Here is a 17347-nt window from a genome sequence, read left to right as displayed (position 1 = left end):
TACATTGACCTTTATTCAAGGTCACTTTGGTCCAATGTGTTGATTTTTTAAACGACTTATTCCGATTAACCAAAAGTCCAGGGATCATGATGTTTGATAAAATGTTTCTTGGGTGAAGGGCAACAAAGTTTGAGAAAAGATATTACTTTGACATTATATTCAAGGTCATGGATAAACCCTTAAATAACATCTTCTGATAACCAAAAAGGCCTTGGGTCATGATATTTGGTCAGGAAGTCCATTGTATGGATGTTTGCCAAAACATACAGTACCTGTAGCAATACAAGCCCTTTGGGCCTCTTGGTTAATAAGTAATATGTATTTCTTTTCAAATATTCTCAATAACTTGACAAAAATCACTATGGAAAAAATCATTTAATTTCCAATTTCTAAGTTAATATATTTCCCCAACGATATTTTTCATAAATTGCGCCCTTTTTTCATTATCTGCATGATTTTTTTCTATTTTTTTTTTTTTTTTGAAAAAAAATTCTCATTACCGCTAGCTTGATTGAAAGTTGATGCATTCTGTATAATCCCTTACCATGATATTGTATCCGAGTTGGCAAATGTGGACTTTCTTTGCCCAGCCATTATTTTTCCATCCCCGCAAATGTATTTGTAGAAATAAAAATATCTATTTTGAAGTTACGCGCGTAATGACATCGGAACCTTTCTTACCTGTTCACTGGTATAGTGCTATCCGGAACTCCTCTCCCAAAAAGTCGGAGTGACCGCCCTTGAAATGGCATGTTACTTCCGTCAAAGATAATTACATGGACAATAAAATCTCCGGTTATTGAGATGTTAATCTCATGTACGTATTGTGAATTTCTCGTTGCCTGTAATGTTATGCACCAAATAAAAGGTAAATATTATTAGGCCATCGATAAGACTATGTCATCATATGGGGTCACGTGTTATGTCAATATTGACGGCCATGTTTACAATATAAACAAATTATAATCGTGCATGTGTGGTTTCCAGAACTGTGCATCATTCAGTGATTGTACAAAACACACACAAGTAAATAACAACATCTGATACAAATTTTAGTCTAGACGGGGATGTGCATTAGCCCCCTCAATCAGTAAATTTGGTACCTTGTATAATGTTTATCATATTCATACTCTAACTGTAAATATGGACAATTTTCCTTCTTCTCCTCCCTTACTATAACTTCATGTGTTTTCGTAGGGCTTAAATTTCTTGGGTTTTTTTTAGTGCCTTGATTCGTGAATGAATCTCACAAATTCAACTATAATTAGAATCCGTGTTAATTTTTCTCTGTTCATGATTCAACAGTGCGCTACAGACAAACACGAGAGGACAGTCTCGATAGTTCAGGCGTGTAAACAACAAATCACGGGAGAGGATGAATACAGCTGGTTTAACGCTAGGGGTTGTGTTTCACTAGACGCTATGCTAATGAGGATGGGGCCACACAACTTTATCACGAAACATTTTTTTTTGTAACCTAATTCCAGGTTCCGGTGTCTGGATCTCGGAATGAATTTCAAATACCAGTAGCGAATATAAAATATTTTGCTATTCCGAAACTTGATCGTAAAACAGATATCTATAAAAAATTTCAAAATCATGGTTTGCTGTTAATAAATTCATTTTCAGAGTACAAACTTTGGATGTAATTTATAAAACAATTTGGCATTCATTTATTTTGTCACAATGATACATGTGTATGCTGGCCTTATGTGATACATACTTTGTTTTAGGATGATAAGTTCACACCGAAAGATATAAAGCGAAGTAAACACGATACCAGGTGTTGTACTATTAGGTATTATGAAGTGTAGTCTTAACAATTTGCCATGGTAACAGACATATTTCCACACACACGTGTTTGATGGGTGTCTTGTTTATGTTTAACGTTGTGTCACATTAAGAGACATTTTTTTTCCAGACACTCATGCTTGATGGGAGTGTTGTTTAGGTTTAACGGTGTGCTATGGTAACAGATACATTTCTGACACACATGTTTGATGGATGTGTTGTTTATGTATAACTGTGTGCCATGGTAACAGACATATTGTTTTTATTATGTATTTTGTCATTAAAATGAAAGCGAGTTTCTTCGTCGTAATGCAAACGAAGCAATTTCCGGCTGAACTTCTAAATCGAACATTCCGCTCTTGTACGAATTTTTACAGATATTTTGTTATGAAAACTTCTATATGTCACATACTTTGTGGTTAATACCACAAAAGATGAAAGCATGTTTTTTCCTTTTCTTTTACAGATTCCAGCTTTACAAATTTAAAACAGAAGTTTGTTTTTCTAAGTATTCTAAAAGTTGAGAAGGTAAATCTTATCGTACCATTATGGATAGTACAGAGCAATTCATGTGCGTTTTTAGTAAGCACATCTGTCTTTACGCCTTGTAATTGGGAGATTTCCTTTGAAAATGTATGGTTGTGAACAAGTATTAACGATGATTGACCGTAGCATGACATGTGATTAGAAGATACAGGTACATATTTCCACGAAACCATGAAAAAAAAAAGTTCTCTCTGATCCCTCGTGAAATACCCTAATGACCTCATTGGTTACAAATACTTTATCTGTATGACCAAACACACCGAAACGGTTTGAAATGGTAAAATAATAATGTAAATTCTGAGTGACTAAGATAATCAGTCTGGGAATAAGGGTATCCCAGCAGTTTCCACTCATTTACCAAACATAAATCTTTCATTGGTTTTGATAAAATAGTGGAAACAGTATTTTTTCACCTATATCACGTTCTCAGAACAGAAGAAGTATTAAGCATCTCACCGCATGATACATTTTTACTCACCATAGTCAAAACACATGAGTAGCGATTCCTGCCACGGAGTATACATCACCCGTGCCACAGAAATAATCATTTATGTTTTTAACATCATAAATCTTGTAACGCCCTTTATATCAACACTTCTGTATCCTTTAAGATGTTTATCTGAACAGCTATTTTCTGTATGTGAAATGTATGTATGTCTTTACAATATTGACAAATTAGATTTAATCCTTCTTTTGCAAAATTGAGCAAATTTTTCAGGATAATTTTTTTTAATTCTAGTGCTTTCAGATTAGCGATCGCTTTACGTCTCGTGCAATTACATGAAGTGTCACGTTTCTCCCTTAAGATTTACGGCAATGATTATTTAAAACACAAATAGGAGTATACATATATTTCGCTCACCTCCATTCATTTTCAAGATTCGGAAAAATGTGATTTGATTAACTACTGCAAAAGTTCACTAGAGATTGACCTCTTACGAAATAGTGCCAGATCGTATGCTGAGGATACCAGAACGAGAATCAGCATTTTAAATCGCAGTATCCCTTCAACTGAGTCTCACATAAAGACGTGTTTTTCGTTGAGCTTTCCCTTCAACTCAAATAAAAACGCCGATACCGTTTAAGGACCGTGCCTACTGAAAGCATGGCTTTCTATACATCTGTGTGACAAGGACGGGATAATGTTCCTAAACCGGAACATACCAAAGTAATTTAAATGTTATTCAATTCCCCAATGTCCCACATCAGCTCTGAATGAACGCTTAGGTATAATCCTGTGTATTTTCCTATTCCAGTGAGAATCGTTCTTAAATTGTCTAAATTTCTTTCCCAGAAAAATCCTGTACCATACATCTATTGGGTCATTATAAGTGTGTCCTTATTAATTAGACCAAATGTTATCGAAAACACATAAAACATACTGAAATGTTAACAGAATTTTCATTCAAACTCAAAATCAATGAAACGAGGGCAAATAAAAGAAATAAATATGTGCAGAGACCACTGAAACATGTAAATAACTGCAAAGACAACAATTCCTGACAATATGCTGTCACAACACTGTTGTAGTAGATGTTTCATGAAATGTGTAGACCTGTAAAATTTAGACTTTGCGGAAATTGTTTCAAATGATACACTGTATCACTGAGTAAGAAGATAGTGTTTGTGTTTTGTCTCTGACCGGGAAAATTTTTCAGATGAGTTGCTTGAAAAATCATAAAATAGGCTTATGTGTAGACGTTCAATCCTCTTTTTTCTACACATGTATCTGTTCTCAAAAAATCCTTCATCTTATGTTGCTACATTTTTAAGAGCAACACTCATATGTCGATCTAAACTTGTCCAATAGCACCACACTTTAATAACTACCGGAGGGTCGGAACGATCCACAACAACGATATCAACGAGGCTTGTGGTCTAGCTGCCAGTCGTTCCCATGGTAACGTACTCTCCACTCAGAACGATTCCGGATATCACAACCTCATCTACATAACTTCCGGTCATGTGATTTACACCATTGTGAGAAGTGGAGCAAAAAGTCATGACTGGGAAGAGATAGCATGTGTACCTGGTCCAGATATGGATGGCCAATGTATCGATGTTACCGACACCGAGGGAAAATACCACGGAAAAGCTAATGTGTTACACAAGGTCGGTGAACCGGACCATCTCCACCATACATTAACTCAATAAGATGGTCACTTAAAGACTTGGCGTATTTGTACACATTTTGCTGTTAATATTACTTTCCATCTCCAACTCTGGGTCGTGGGTTCGAGGCCTACCTGGAGCAGTCGCCAGGCACTGGTCGCAGATCGGTGGGATTTTCTCTAGGAACTCCGGCTTTCCTTCTCATCACCCAAACCTAACACGTCCTTAGATGACCCAGGTTGTTTACAGGACGTAAAACTTCAATAAAATTAGAAATACTCTTACCTGACAGCAACCATCCTAACCTAAAATTATGTAGAGATGGATTGGTGGCCCATGTAGACATGCATTAATGAAGTAGTGTATTCTAATATAAGTTACGGCAAAATGAAATTAAAAGCAAAATTGATATGAGCGTGTCAAAAAAACAAGTTTTGTACACAAAAGTTCGCCGAGAATGAAACATCATTGATAAACACCTACTGTTGCATTTCTACATTTACATTTTCATATATTAAAAAGTATGAAAGATCTATGAATATCAGGTATTTATTTTATACTGAATATATATTTTTTTAATCTGGTGGTCAAATACAAAATCATATTCATCTGACGAGAATCTAGAGTTAACAATAAAGTTATGTAAACCTTACCCAACAATCCTCTATTTCTCGAAATTTGTAAATGTTGCTTTTTAAAGTATCATGTCTGTCTACCGATACAAGGTTTCTATCCTAATAAATGTAATAACATTTTAAAAACTAGTCAAATCTTCCAGAGGTATGAATACTTAATTCCTACCAATACAGTTAGACCATTTCCAAATTAAGGCAACTGTTAAGCCATGAAAGACCAACAAAAACTGTGGGACAGGCGGTTAATTGTCAACCGTATTTATTTCGATTTGGTTGGGATTTGTTGATATTGCTTAACGTCTTTTGAACAGCATAAATATTCTATAAATAGTTCAACTAATTACAACTGAGTTTAATTACTGACGTTCATAACGTAACTAAACTGCACAACAAAGATGAGAAAATACATGTACTTAAGTTGGTCATTTACACGTCATCTTTTGCATGAAAATTTTGAAAATAGATTTTTTGTAAAATACGAATGAAAGAATATAACGATTTACACGGGGTTTTTTTGTGGCGAAAAGAAACGTAAATTTCTCAGATTTTCTTGTTAATCACTCAATTTTGACAATGAAATTATAAAATTATTGCAGAGATCTTATTCATTTCTGTCTATACCAATATCCATAAGTAAGTGTATTGTTAGTGCCTTCTTGAATCGCTCGTTTGATGTATACGATTTTTCAAATGCTTTACTAGCAAAGGGTGTCAATCTTGCGTTCCTGCTCATCTTGGTTAGACTTTTATAAAACCAAATTCGACATTTTTTAGTTAATGCGTGTTTTTATCGCGATGTTCTCTCGTTGTTCATGCTTATTTATCATTATCAGTTCTATTAGCACGAACGAATCCTAACAATATGGTCCTTGCAAGACGCATATTATCGTCGTTCGATGGTGGACTTTTTCGTGTGAAGCCTGTTGTTTGCACATTCATGACTGTTTATGGCCAATGCCCTTGTCCCTCCTTTTGGTATTTGAATTGTACCGAAGTTCACACGGAAGCTGTGATCTGATGGTACATGTTCATGACTGTACAAAACGTTTTGTAAGTGTTCCATAACAAGTCGTCCGCTAAGATCTTTCAGTGGTCTAAGGAAGTATATAGGATTGCCGAGATCGTCATGATATGTGATGACGCATTCAAGGCCAGTGACTGTAGACCTTCTGACCCTTCAAGTATGACGTCATCAAACGTGATTTATTTCTTCGTAAACGTTAGACAAAGGTTGACCTTTGCGACATATGGCAGTATTGCGGAATGTCCTCTCACCCTTCTTGTTTATATGGTACGTTAAGGGCCTTGTCGTTGCGGAGTCCTTTGCGTCATCTGAATCGACGTGTTGGTCAGATGGATTAATGTATGAAAAGCCCTAATTCATTCTCAAAACACCCCAGGAAACTGTCGAAAGGAATTATGGTAATGTTGGTCGGGTCTCTCAAGGACGGTTCTTCTCGTCCCACTGAGGATGAAAGATAGGAATCCTCTACATTAATGTCAATAGAAACTTGAGGATCATCTTCCAGTTCGTCGTTGGAAATCAGAAGGCTTTCCAGGAACTCGTCAGAATAAGCACGTTCGGCTTGATATTTGAGGTTGTTTTTCTCTGGTGAAGGAACATCGTCGTGATGCAGAAAATAGGAATCATCGTGTAGAGATTCATGTACCATCAGGTCGCGTCGCTATCGCGGAAATCTTTCTCATATTTTGCCCTAGTTATATAAAATTGCATTGTTGGTATTTTGTTTCTTTTTTTAGTCTGTTGTCATCTGACCTTACGAAATTGAATAGTCGATTTGACAAAACAAAGCGTCAGTCATACTATTCTACCTCCACGTTAAGGATATAAGGATCTTAAGGAACGACGATAAATTAAATGAAGTATGCAGATTTAGTAACACCGGAATAGAAATAGGGAGCTACGGACGGAGCTTCAATGGAATTGATCAAATGAAAGTCCTTTTTCTGGATAAGACTATAGGTGTTGAATCAAACTGTTTAATGGGAAATGAATTATCCTGTCAATCTATGGCATGTATGTAATACAGCAAGCAGCTGCTCTCATATCTCAAAATGTTTTTTCGACAGAATTTTGGGAACGCTGGCAATCTATTTTACGTTTGGTTACAGTACAGTGTAAATTTCTCAAATCTAATCAACAACAGCGAAAAACCATTTTCGTAATTTTGTTTTTAGATGCAACATATCAACAAACTGGCATGTGCAATGTTTATTTATATAACTTAATATTTCGTGGTGTTTAGGGCAATACTTGAATAACTTTACTACGAGATAGCAATCAAATGCGATAAGTTAGGCAGTGAGTATGAAACACGTGTAATATCGTTTATCAATCTTGTATATCAAACAAAATCTATCCATTAAGAGGGAGATATGCAAAGAGATAAATTAAAATGTTTATTTCAACCAACCTTGATAGGATTGTCATTCATCTTAGATAAATGCGCTTGATTTAAAATACGAAGAATCAGTATAATAAGATTCAATGAAACTGAAAGAAGAAAAAGACCAGGTGTTCCGGAAAGGTATCGTCTTATGTTTCATCGACGGCATTTACCGTGACATCTTGGTCAGTAATGTCACGTTCTGAAAAGGGAACAAGGTATACAACCCAGCCCAACCGTCCACGGTTTTAGTAAAACAAGACCACCCCCTATGTAAGTAAATTTATGACAGCTAAAAATAGTGTTTGTTTTTTAAGTGATAGTCCCTACTTTTAATCACAGGATAATGAATATTTACTTAGATTATGTTTAGTGATCGACTGAGGGTGCAAACAGGCCTTGGTTATGTGCATGGGCAGCCCATGACCCCCTTACCTGTGACATGAGAATCATGCTTGATGTCAAAAATAAACATAACATACTTTAATCAACTTTCATGGTCACAACATTCAAATCTTTTGGATTTTTTTCAAGGTACTTTTCAATTAATAATATGCCCTGGATTTTGGTATTTCTGTGATAGAATGTTTGAGGAATTTTTTGTGTTTACAGAAATTAGCATGTATTCTTAATCAAGAAAATGTTTGTGGATAACAAACAGATGAGTGAGACAGGCTCAATGGGACTATTGTGGTTAGTACTGAATCTCGTACCTTGATCATAAACGGCCTTGATTTACACACTTTAGTTTTTAGTGCTGGTAATACCTGTACTTTATAATTAACTTCTCAACTGTTTATTAACACCAAGGTCACCTGTGCCTATTTATGGAATATGAAAACGCTGAAAATAATGACGTCAAAAAAATTTAGATTAGATATTTCATCGTCAAGTAGACCGAAGTGGAATAAAACATAGGAATATATATGGTGGGTTCATATATTCTTGATATTTTCAAAAAAATTAAGAGATTTTTGATAATCCAAAGTTTACATCTGTGAATGTTTTTAAATAGAGATTAAAGACACAATCCTTCAAATGTAATTCGTCGTTGATCGTGTCTAACGGTTTGAAAAATGAATTGAAATCGTTCACTTACAAATGTGGAAACGTAGATGCATACTGAAATGTGAGGCACAGTCGATAGGAAGTGAGCCTTCAGTACCTCAAGTGAATATCCACGATCTATAACGCTTTGTGTTCCTCAATAAACTGATGAACAGACAACTCTATGATGTAGTGGTTGTGTATATGGGAAAAGTTCTTTAGAAAGCATGTGAATACCACCCCTATGAGTCCTATACATTGAGGTTCGGATTTGATGTTTATTTTTTTTTTTTAATTTTCATTAACCACTGGTTATCTTAAACAAGCCTTTGGAAAACTCGGATCAGGTGTTAAGCGTCTTCTGTTTCATTGACGTCAACTGCCGTGTAAAATCAAGAAAGTAATGGTACGCTCGCAAATGGCGCTGACTGTTCACAGAGCGATAATCCCAACACACGAAATCTTTAAATACAGCTTTTATTCTCCATTATCGCCCGTGTCGTCCATTTGGTGGACTTAAAGCTGTATAAACATTATAAACGATATATAAATAAGAAATTTCAAACTTTGTATTTTTTCGCTTTATTTTATCTGGTATTGCATTTGGTCACGTGACCCTGTGGTAAGGAATAACCATTAACATAATGATTATAATATCTTTTATTTAGACGGGGTGATATATTTAGACAAAATCTAGTTAACAATATGGCCCTGCTGTCGAGTGTCGACATATATATGTACAAGTTTAAAAAGACAATAAAAAGTTACAAGTCAACAATTCATAGAGCAATGCACATGTAATACATATACAATGAAAAGTATCACAGACAAACAGGTACTGTTTCATATAGCCTACTGGTTGTAAAACATTTCAATGTATTTCTTCTTAAGAAAACATCATCACTGGAAGCCCTTGTGTTATCTTCACGTGGACTGTTCCATGAAACAGAAAGATCTCTTTAAAATACTTGTCTTGGCTAAAGGATCATAGAGTTTGTCATTTGTAGCTGCTCTGATAGATCTACTGGAAACATCTCTGACATAAGAAAACATACTATTTAAAATATCTGGTGACGATTCATGAATGGATTTAAAAAGATCGAGTCATTCCTGACCAACTGAGTTTTCTTCCGAGTGTCCTAGATCTTGTTTAAAGATAAACTGAGTTTTCTTCCGAGTGTCCTAGATCTTGTTTAAAGATAAACTGAGTTTTCTTCCGAGTGTCCTAGATCTTGTTTAAAGATAAACCGCCTGCTTTCTTCATGTTATTTCAAATTTAAAAAAAAAAATCCGCAAATTTAATTGGTCATGGTTGGTTTTGACTTATTAATCCGTAAAAAAACACATTAATTGGTTTGATTGATATTTGACAAGCTACGGGAAAGTCATTTACTTATTATTGTTGATATCTACATTACGAAATAAATGATCACAAACATTACTGAGAAACTGAAAAATGGAGTACAGACACTAATGACAAGATAATTTATTATCGATGACAATCGGACGGTAGCGTTTTCGTTTGAAATGTAATTGTGCCGCATCTGTCTGTAGTGTCCGGGTGGACGAAGGGAGGTAACTCCTAATACATTATAGCGTGGTCGGTCGACGACAGCTTTTAGCTGTTTCCCTCGCCCTATTGTCTATTACTTCGGAAAAGTTAGAACGATATGATTCATTGATTTATTTTATGTTCCACATATTTTGACAACTGTATTGGAAAAATATTTTGGTTTTAAATTACTTTCTAAAAGCATCACTAGAAAAAAAGTTGATTTTTCGAAATTTTGGGAATCCGATTTTCATCAATAATATATTAACTTATCTTTCGGCATCACTTTCGTGTCCAACATGTCTAGGAACGTCTAGATGCAAGTATACTGACGTCCTTACGCTTCCTCAATCAGGAGAACCCGAATGTTAAAATTTTAACATTAGTTAAGACATCCCATCCTATTAACTGTTAAATGTGGCTTCCTTCGGTATCAGGCCATTTCATGTAGGCCTAGACTACTTGGCCTTTAACCTTTTTGCTGCTCGTTATTGAACCCATTCTATTTTGCAGATGGTTTGGTGGCATCAATGTGCCGACTTCCTCCACTAAAAAATACACAGAAAAATACTTCTTATTTGATATTTAAGAGGTGAAACGACAATTTCTTAGGGACTAAAGTACGAGTAGATAGAATTGAAAAATGCAGGGCAACCCAACCGAATTAGCGCTTTCGTTATATCGTCTATTAATGTCCGAGTGTTTTGGAAAAAAGCAAGCGTCTTCAGTTAATGGATTAAAAAATATTTCGTGATGTTTTTCCGAAATGTTTAAAAAAAATTTCTCCTTGAAAAACTACCTGTTTACCAGTATACCAATACAGGTCTGATCAATACGAAAAAGAATGATATTTCAGGAATATGACAAAGTAAGAATTTATGCAAAAAAAGTGGTTTGGGACCTTTTTTATCTAAAATATGAAAATCCGCGTGTATTGGAAATAAATTAACAACTAACATGAAACAAGTGAAAGACGTGTTGGCTTGGTGGTTTCCATGGGAAATACGCTGGAATTCCATTATGATTAGCTTGAACACAATATTTCATGTTAGTTGGATCTGGAAAGAGTTCAAATGGTAAAACTCAATATTTGCCATAGCTTTAAGGCTTAAAAAACGTTATAATAGATAATTTCTTGATTTGCGTCAAGTATCTTGAATTTTTATAATTAAATTTGAATATAAATTCAAAGAAAGTGATCAATTGATTTTATCGAAGACTTCCGGGTAAGCTGGTTCCCGGGCAAGCGCAGTTTGCCAGTAGGCCACTTCCTGTTATATTGGCTATAATACACGTGTCATTCATTTTATCATTATGTTTTTGCTTCGTATGCGAGTAAGGCAGTCCGTCTGTCTAAATGGATATCTGGTTATGCATGTGTTCGTTCATATTTTACTATGCTCGAACCAGATATTATACAACCTAAAACTTCAACAAGAATGCATATAACGATCTATTTTCTTCCACATTTTTCCTACGTTTCAATACGTTGAGGAAATTCGTTGCTATGACTCCGCAGCTCTTCGTCGGCGTATTTAGGTGACCTATCCCCAACATAAACTATTTTCAGCATTAATCATTTATCTTATTCATTTATATACGGATGCTATTTATTGAAGGTTATTATATACGTAATGAATGACATAGTAAATATATTTCTCCCGTTTGTAATTATAATATTGCTTCCTTATGTAAACAAGGTTGTATATATCATAGTTAAGTAAATTAAACCTTTTGTATATCTTACCATTGCCATGAGTAAATGTTTATTTGAACTCTGTATTATTGTTAACTTGCCTATCTAAAGATTGATCTATTAAGAAAATAAACTAGCTATTGTTAGTCCAAAGAACTGTCGCCCAACTTTATGGGTTGTATTCCGCGATGTTCATTTAATCAGTATTAACAATTTTGAAGATTGCCTTAAATGTCTACATCAAACCATTACCGTACTGATACCGAGAGTTATCCTCAATATGATTGTTCTAACCAAGAGCATGGACTTATCTTGTACACTCGGAAAAGTAGAGTTTCTTGCTTTCCAAATCAAAAATATTTCATTGCGAAGCAAGTTTTCCAACTTATATTAATCAATCTTGTTGACCCGGATGGAAACGCGCGAGGGGTCTTTGTGTGGGAGGAAACCGGAGTACCCGGGGAAAACTCACGTGGTCGGGCAGGTGACCTCATACCTTTTCACTTCCATTCCGGGAATCGAACTCCGGACGGCTAGGTTAAAGGCGAGTGTTACCACTGCGCCACCCGACCATGAAATATTAGTGTCAGTATCACATGAATTGTTCGATAGAACACTTCAAGTCATCATAATTCGACATTAAATGCATGGGTTCTGTAAGGTATAGTTTTTTTAAAACGAATTCCCAACATCTTACAAGGGTGTTTCCTTTTTCATCAATACTACAGTAGGATCCCTTATCGGTGACTTGTCCGAAAAAAACTACTGGAAACTTTTACAAATTAGGAAAACCTCGAGGTAGCAATGAACAAAGATGGCCAGCTTTAAACATTTCAGCATTACGGAAATTTGAAAACAATTTTGATAATAATGCATTATCGAAAGTGTAGTTTTTATCTGAGTCTTAAACAGCCAGGATCAGTCATAGACGTAACATGTTTGGGTGGTAAAATAAAGCCAGATTTCCCTTTGACCGAAACTTTTTGTTTCTAAAATAATCATTTAGTGCAGATTTTCTCATTCAATATGCTGTTATTGATATTTCCATATTTACTGATTATGCCCAATGGATCGACAGAAAGGACCTTGTGCTCATAAAACTGGAAGAAACGTAGACAACATGGATGCGGCGAATTAAACAATTATTTCCGCAATTTATCCATTTTCATTTCGATATGGATATTTGTTTATTTAATGTTGTTTACTTGTTTGTTTAGATTTACAACGCTAAATTCCTCCCATCTGCCAATACTATATTGATAACGAGAAAACCAATTGTCACACTTTTATTAGACTTATAGAAGGAAGTAGTAACTACCATTTTCATAGACTCTGGTATGTCTCGGCAAAGGGTCATAGCCTTAAGATGTCACGTTCATCGGTATTGTAACGGTTTACTGTCTGTGGTCCACCGTTGTCCTTCCGGGTTCTGGCGTACAAAGGCGTTCGAACCTCCAGGAGTAAATGTTCTGACAAATAAACCAACGCTATCTCTGACAGTTTCCACAGTTTATTTGCAAAACAGATAAAAGACCAGTAGCAACAGGGCAGTGCGTCCTATTATGTGGGCACCCAAAGATATCTATGTAGTTAGTCACTCGGTGCCGTGAGGATAGCAACGCAGAGGCTCCGGCGTTCCCAAACGCCGCTACGGCGTACCGGGCGACAACCCGTGCGCCCGCCGACGTCAGCCTCTGCCGTTCCGGTCCACTGGTCCCCTCACGTCACCGGGTGCTCACCTGTCATTGCTCTCACCTGTGTGTTCTTCGCTGGACAGCTCTCCCAGAGCTTGAAACCAGGTACAGTCAGCGGTATGTATACACCTGAGTGAGCCCACATGTCGTTGTATAATTAGATCGTATGTGTTAAGTACGATTCTTCATGGAAAAACAATGTCGCGTAGCAACTGGTTGCGTTTATATCGTGTTAGAATATTACTTGTTTGTTTAGCTTTGCTGTGTCTGTACTATGGTTTACGAATCAACGAGGAAACCGACATGATCAAATTACTCGGAATGAACTCTTACTGGTAAGTAAACAAATGCATCATGCTTGTTATGTCACTTAGAATAATATCTTCTTCATTCACGAGAGGAACGTTGTTTAGAGACATGAACATTCTTTCGAACTCATTTTCTTTGAATCGATATTTTACGAGAGTTCCATTCCATGTTTTTTCCACAAATAAAGAAAACAACAAAATTTGATAATATGGCCAAAAGGTCGGGCTTTTGAAAAGTCCTCATTCAGCGATTCCACTTTGACCACACCTGTGTTTCAATGTTATAGTTTAAGTGAAAATGGAGTTTTCCTTCCTAACATCGCTGGGGGGAAAATATATCGAAATGTTCTAGTTTCATTAAACACGATAGGAAAACTGTCGGGTACATTTTCATGAAGGACTTTACACGAATGAGACGATTTATTATTATTTTGTTTGACTGTTCTTTTTTAAACACTGTATTATTTCCTCTATGTAAAATTCCTGTAAACAAAATAACAAAGGATACTGTTGACATATGATGCCTTCGGTATCGTATCTCTCACATCTAGAAATATTTTCTTTTGAGGCCTGACCTACTTGTAGTAATTTCCATTAAAATATTCAACCGGTTGGAAAGGACTAGTGTACACAAACCCTAATAATCTTAATATATTCACATCGATGATCGACGATATTATTTTATGAAAACTTTCTCTTTATCTCGTCCATCAAATACGACTTCTGAACTGTCTGAAGTGGTGGTGATCTTTGAGAGTTTTTGTGAATGCACTGCTTAAATCCTAGTCAAAATTCCTATCTTTTTTATTGACTGCACCCTCTCATTGGCGTTGTCACGCAAACCTCCGCTAGCTTCGCTGCATAAGGGATTGGTATCTTACATGTGAGCATAAATAGTAGTAAAACAGCTTGATAACATCTACCAGAACACTACACCTGAGTGATCACCTCGTCCCACTTCAGCAAGATATGATTTTAGGTGAAAGGGCGTGGCATTTAAAATAAAGTTATCTAATATTTCATCGAGTAAAAACCATCATTGGTTGAAGAAATTTTCGGGAACTTAACCTCACCTAGTGTTTCTTGACATTTTCAATAAATGTGAAAAATACATACAAGTCTTCTGACTGTTTGATGAACTAATGACCCTCGTAATCAGGTTTTTTTTCAATTAACTTTGCTATATAAATTTACACGTTCCTTTATCGGATGGTCTTTTAACAGCTTTTTTTTTTTTACATAAAAGTGTGTTTTTAAGGTTGATACGCAATTACAGTAAATTAATACTCATCATTTTACAGGTGGTTTTCTGGGTCCCCCACTCCATATAACATACTTCTTATTGGATATTTAAGAGGTGGAACAACATTTGTAGGTGAAATTCTTGGGCTTCGGAATGACTCCTTTTACGTTTATGAACCACTTCACAAGATGTCAATGTTACACTACTTCAAACCAGGCTATATGTGCAGTATGGAGGACGCGTCTTGCAGGTTTGTAGAAATCCTATAGTTGTCACAATGTTCTTAATAGGGAATTGTATGTCCTTGTGCGATATGAAATTAGACGTTCTTGATGCTCTTTAGCATTTCGGAAGATTCCTTTGTTATTCACCTTGGTCTCATTTGGGAATGTGACATTTCTCGGACTGAAAAAAAAATCACGTATAAGGAAGCGTCGATGAATCGTTTGTCCTATTCATAGTCACACCGAATTTGAGTTTGAATGAAGCTTCTGCTGACAATACGATGGACTGCTATCTTCGTTCGGCCATCGTCCCAATAGCGATTTGTACGGTCGACTTATGGTTCGCCCTGCGGAATTCGTATGAAAACTTCGGTTGCCACGTTAAAAGTAGTTCGGTTTGATATTAGTCGAAGAGACGTAACGCTGTGCCCTCTTCAGTATGTGACAATCTGGATATAGTAGTCAGTATTGGTGATAAGAAGATGGACCTGTATTCCCTGATATTTGGATAAATGTATTTTAAAAAAGGACACTGTATGAACGGAAATTCTAGATACTATCCCGTTCCAGCGGTGGGCTGGATGCGGGACCTGGACATATGACCATTCAAATATTACGTAAAAAGCCTCGAAAATGTAAACGATACAATATGTATGGATAGTATCGTCTGAGGCGATCATGGCTCATTTGTATTTCGTTTTTGTGTTTCTTAGACGCCCGCCGAATGATTATAATCACGATACAATCGATAATTAGACATATTTAATAATTTTGATAGTGTCGATAACATCTTGTCGTAGCATTGTTTTAATCATTCTTTCTCGCCACAGTATGATGGTTTACTTTAACATTTGTTCTCATTTGGTATTTGCTTGATAACCTATAGCTCAGGTCGAAATACAAGTAAAAAATCTAATTTTCTTTTATGCTGCTTCCGCAGGATTGCAAACGGGACTGATAACAAGGCATTGGATGTTTTACGAGCGGTATATAATTGTGACGCTCGACATTACCAGGACCAGCTCAGAACCTGGCAACATATGAAATCTCGAGGCATACTATCAATAAATGATCGGAGATGGAAGCTTGCCTTTCCAGAATGTAATGGAAATTGGAAAGGTTGCCCGGAAAAATATGAACGGCATTGTTCAATGCGTAGTTCAATTGTTATAAAAGAGCCAAGGTTAAGTATCAGTTTCGCCTCAAACCTTCTGGATACATTCTCAAACTTAAAAATAATTTATCTCTTAAGGGATCCAAGAGCCATTATGAACTCAAGGGCGCAGCTTAATTGGGGTTTTGGTGCCATCTCTTTGTGTAACAAAATGACTTATGATTACATTGAATCAGGAAAATTGAAAGAAGTTCATCCAGGAAGAATTTACACCGTATTTTACGAGGATATTACAACAAATCCAATAGAAACAGTCAGGAAAATCTATGATTTTGCTGGTTACGATTATAACGCATATGAACAACTCCGCCTAACAAAGATGACTTCCTCTTCTGAAAAAGGGGAGGCTGGTAACACAAATCGTCGAAATTCGACGGAAACTGCTTTTGCTTGGCGAAATAAAATAAAAGAGAATGTCCTAAAAGAAACTGACAAAGCTTGTTCACACTTGTATTCAGAAATAGGATATCCACAAATAGCACTTTAAACGAAGAATATTACTTCAAACACCAATTCGATGAAGCTATTACAAAATAAGAACAAAATGATTATGAACAAGGAAACTCATGAAAATAAAAAGGTTCGGAAGAAAATGTGATTGACGGTAAGTCTTCCGCTTCATCGGCGACACCTGCTTTGTAAATATTTGTGAATCCAATTAAATATTGCTACGTTTCCAAATGACAAAGTCATGAACACAGAACTGTCAGGCACATTCACGACCAGCAAAGAAATAGTACATCATCAACAGAAATCATTATGATGGAAATTAAATCTCCCCAAAAGCTTGAACAGCCTATATCTCTCAACACCTTCATAGTGCAAACAAATCGTCATATTTGGAACAATCCCTAGAATGTCGAACCAATTGCTACAGGTAAATACAAAGGTTGTTGATGCAGGATGGTTACTATCCA

General features: G+C 35.9%; 1 protein-coding gene across 1 annotated transcript; it reads left to right on the top strand.

The window, feature by feature from the left end:
• The first annotated feature begins 13679 nt into the window (after positions 1-13679).
• LOC132549477 (carbohydrate sulfotransferase 1-like) lies at positions 13680-16917 on the top strand. The gene is made up of 3 exons (XM_060213416.1): positions 13680-13816; positions 15091-15282; positions 16197-16917. The coding sequence occupies exons 1-3, from the start codon at positions 13680-13682 to the stop codon at positions 16915-16917; spliced, it is 1050 nt and encodes a 349-aa protein (XP_060069399.1).
• The last annotated feature ends 430 nt before the right edge of the window (positions 16918-17347 follow it).

The sequence above is a fragment of the Ylistrum balloti genome, unplaced genomic scaffold (assembly GCF_031769215.1).
Source record: "Ylistrum balloti isolate Yb309-2 unplaced genomic scaffold, AGI_CSIRO_Ybal_v1 Utg370058, whole genome shotgun sequence".
NCBI classification, from domain to species: domain Eukaryota; kingdom Metazoa; phylum Mollusca; class Bivalvia; order Pectinida; family Pectinidae; genus Ylistrum; species Ylistrum balloti.
Note: the sequence above shows the minus strand (reverse complement) of the source record. Positions and strands in the feature narration are given on the sequence as shown.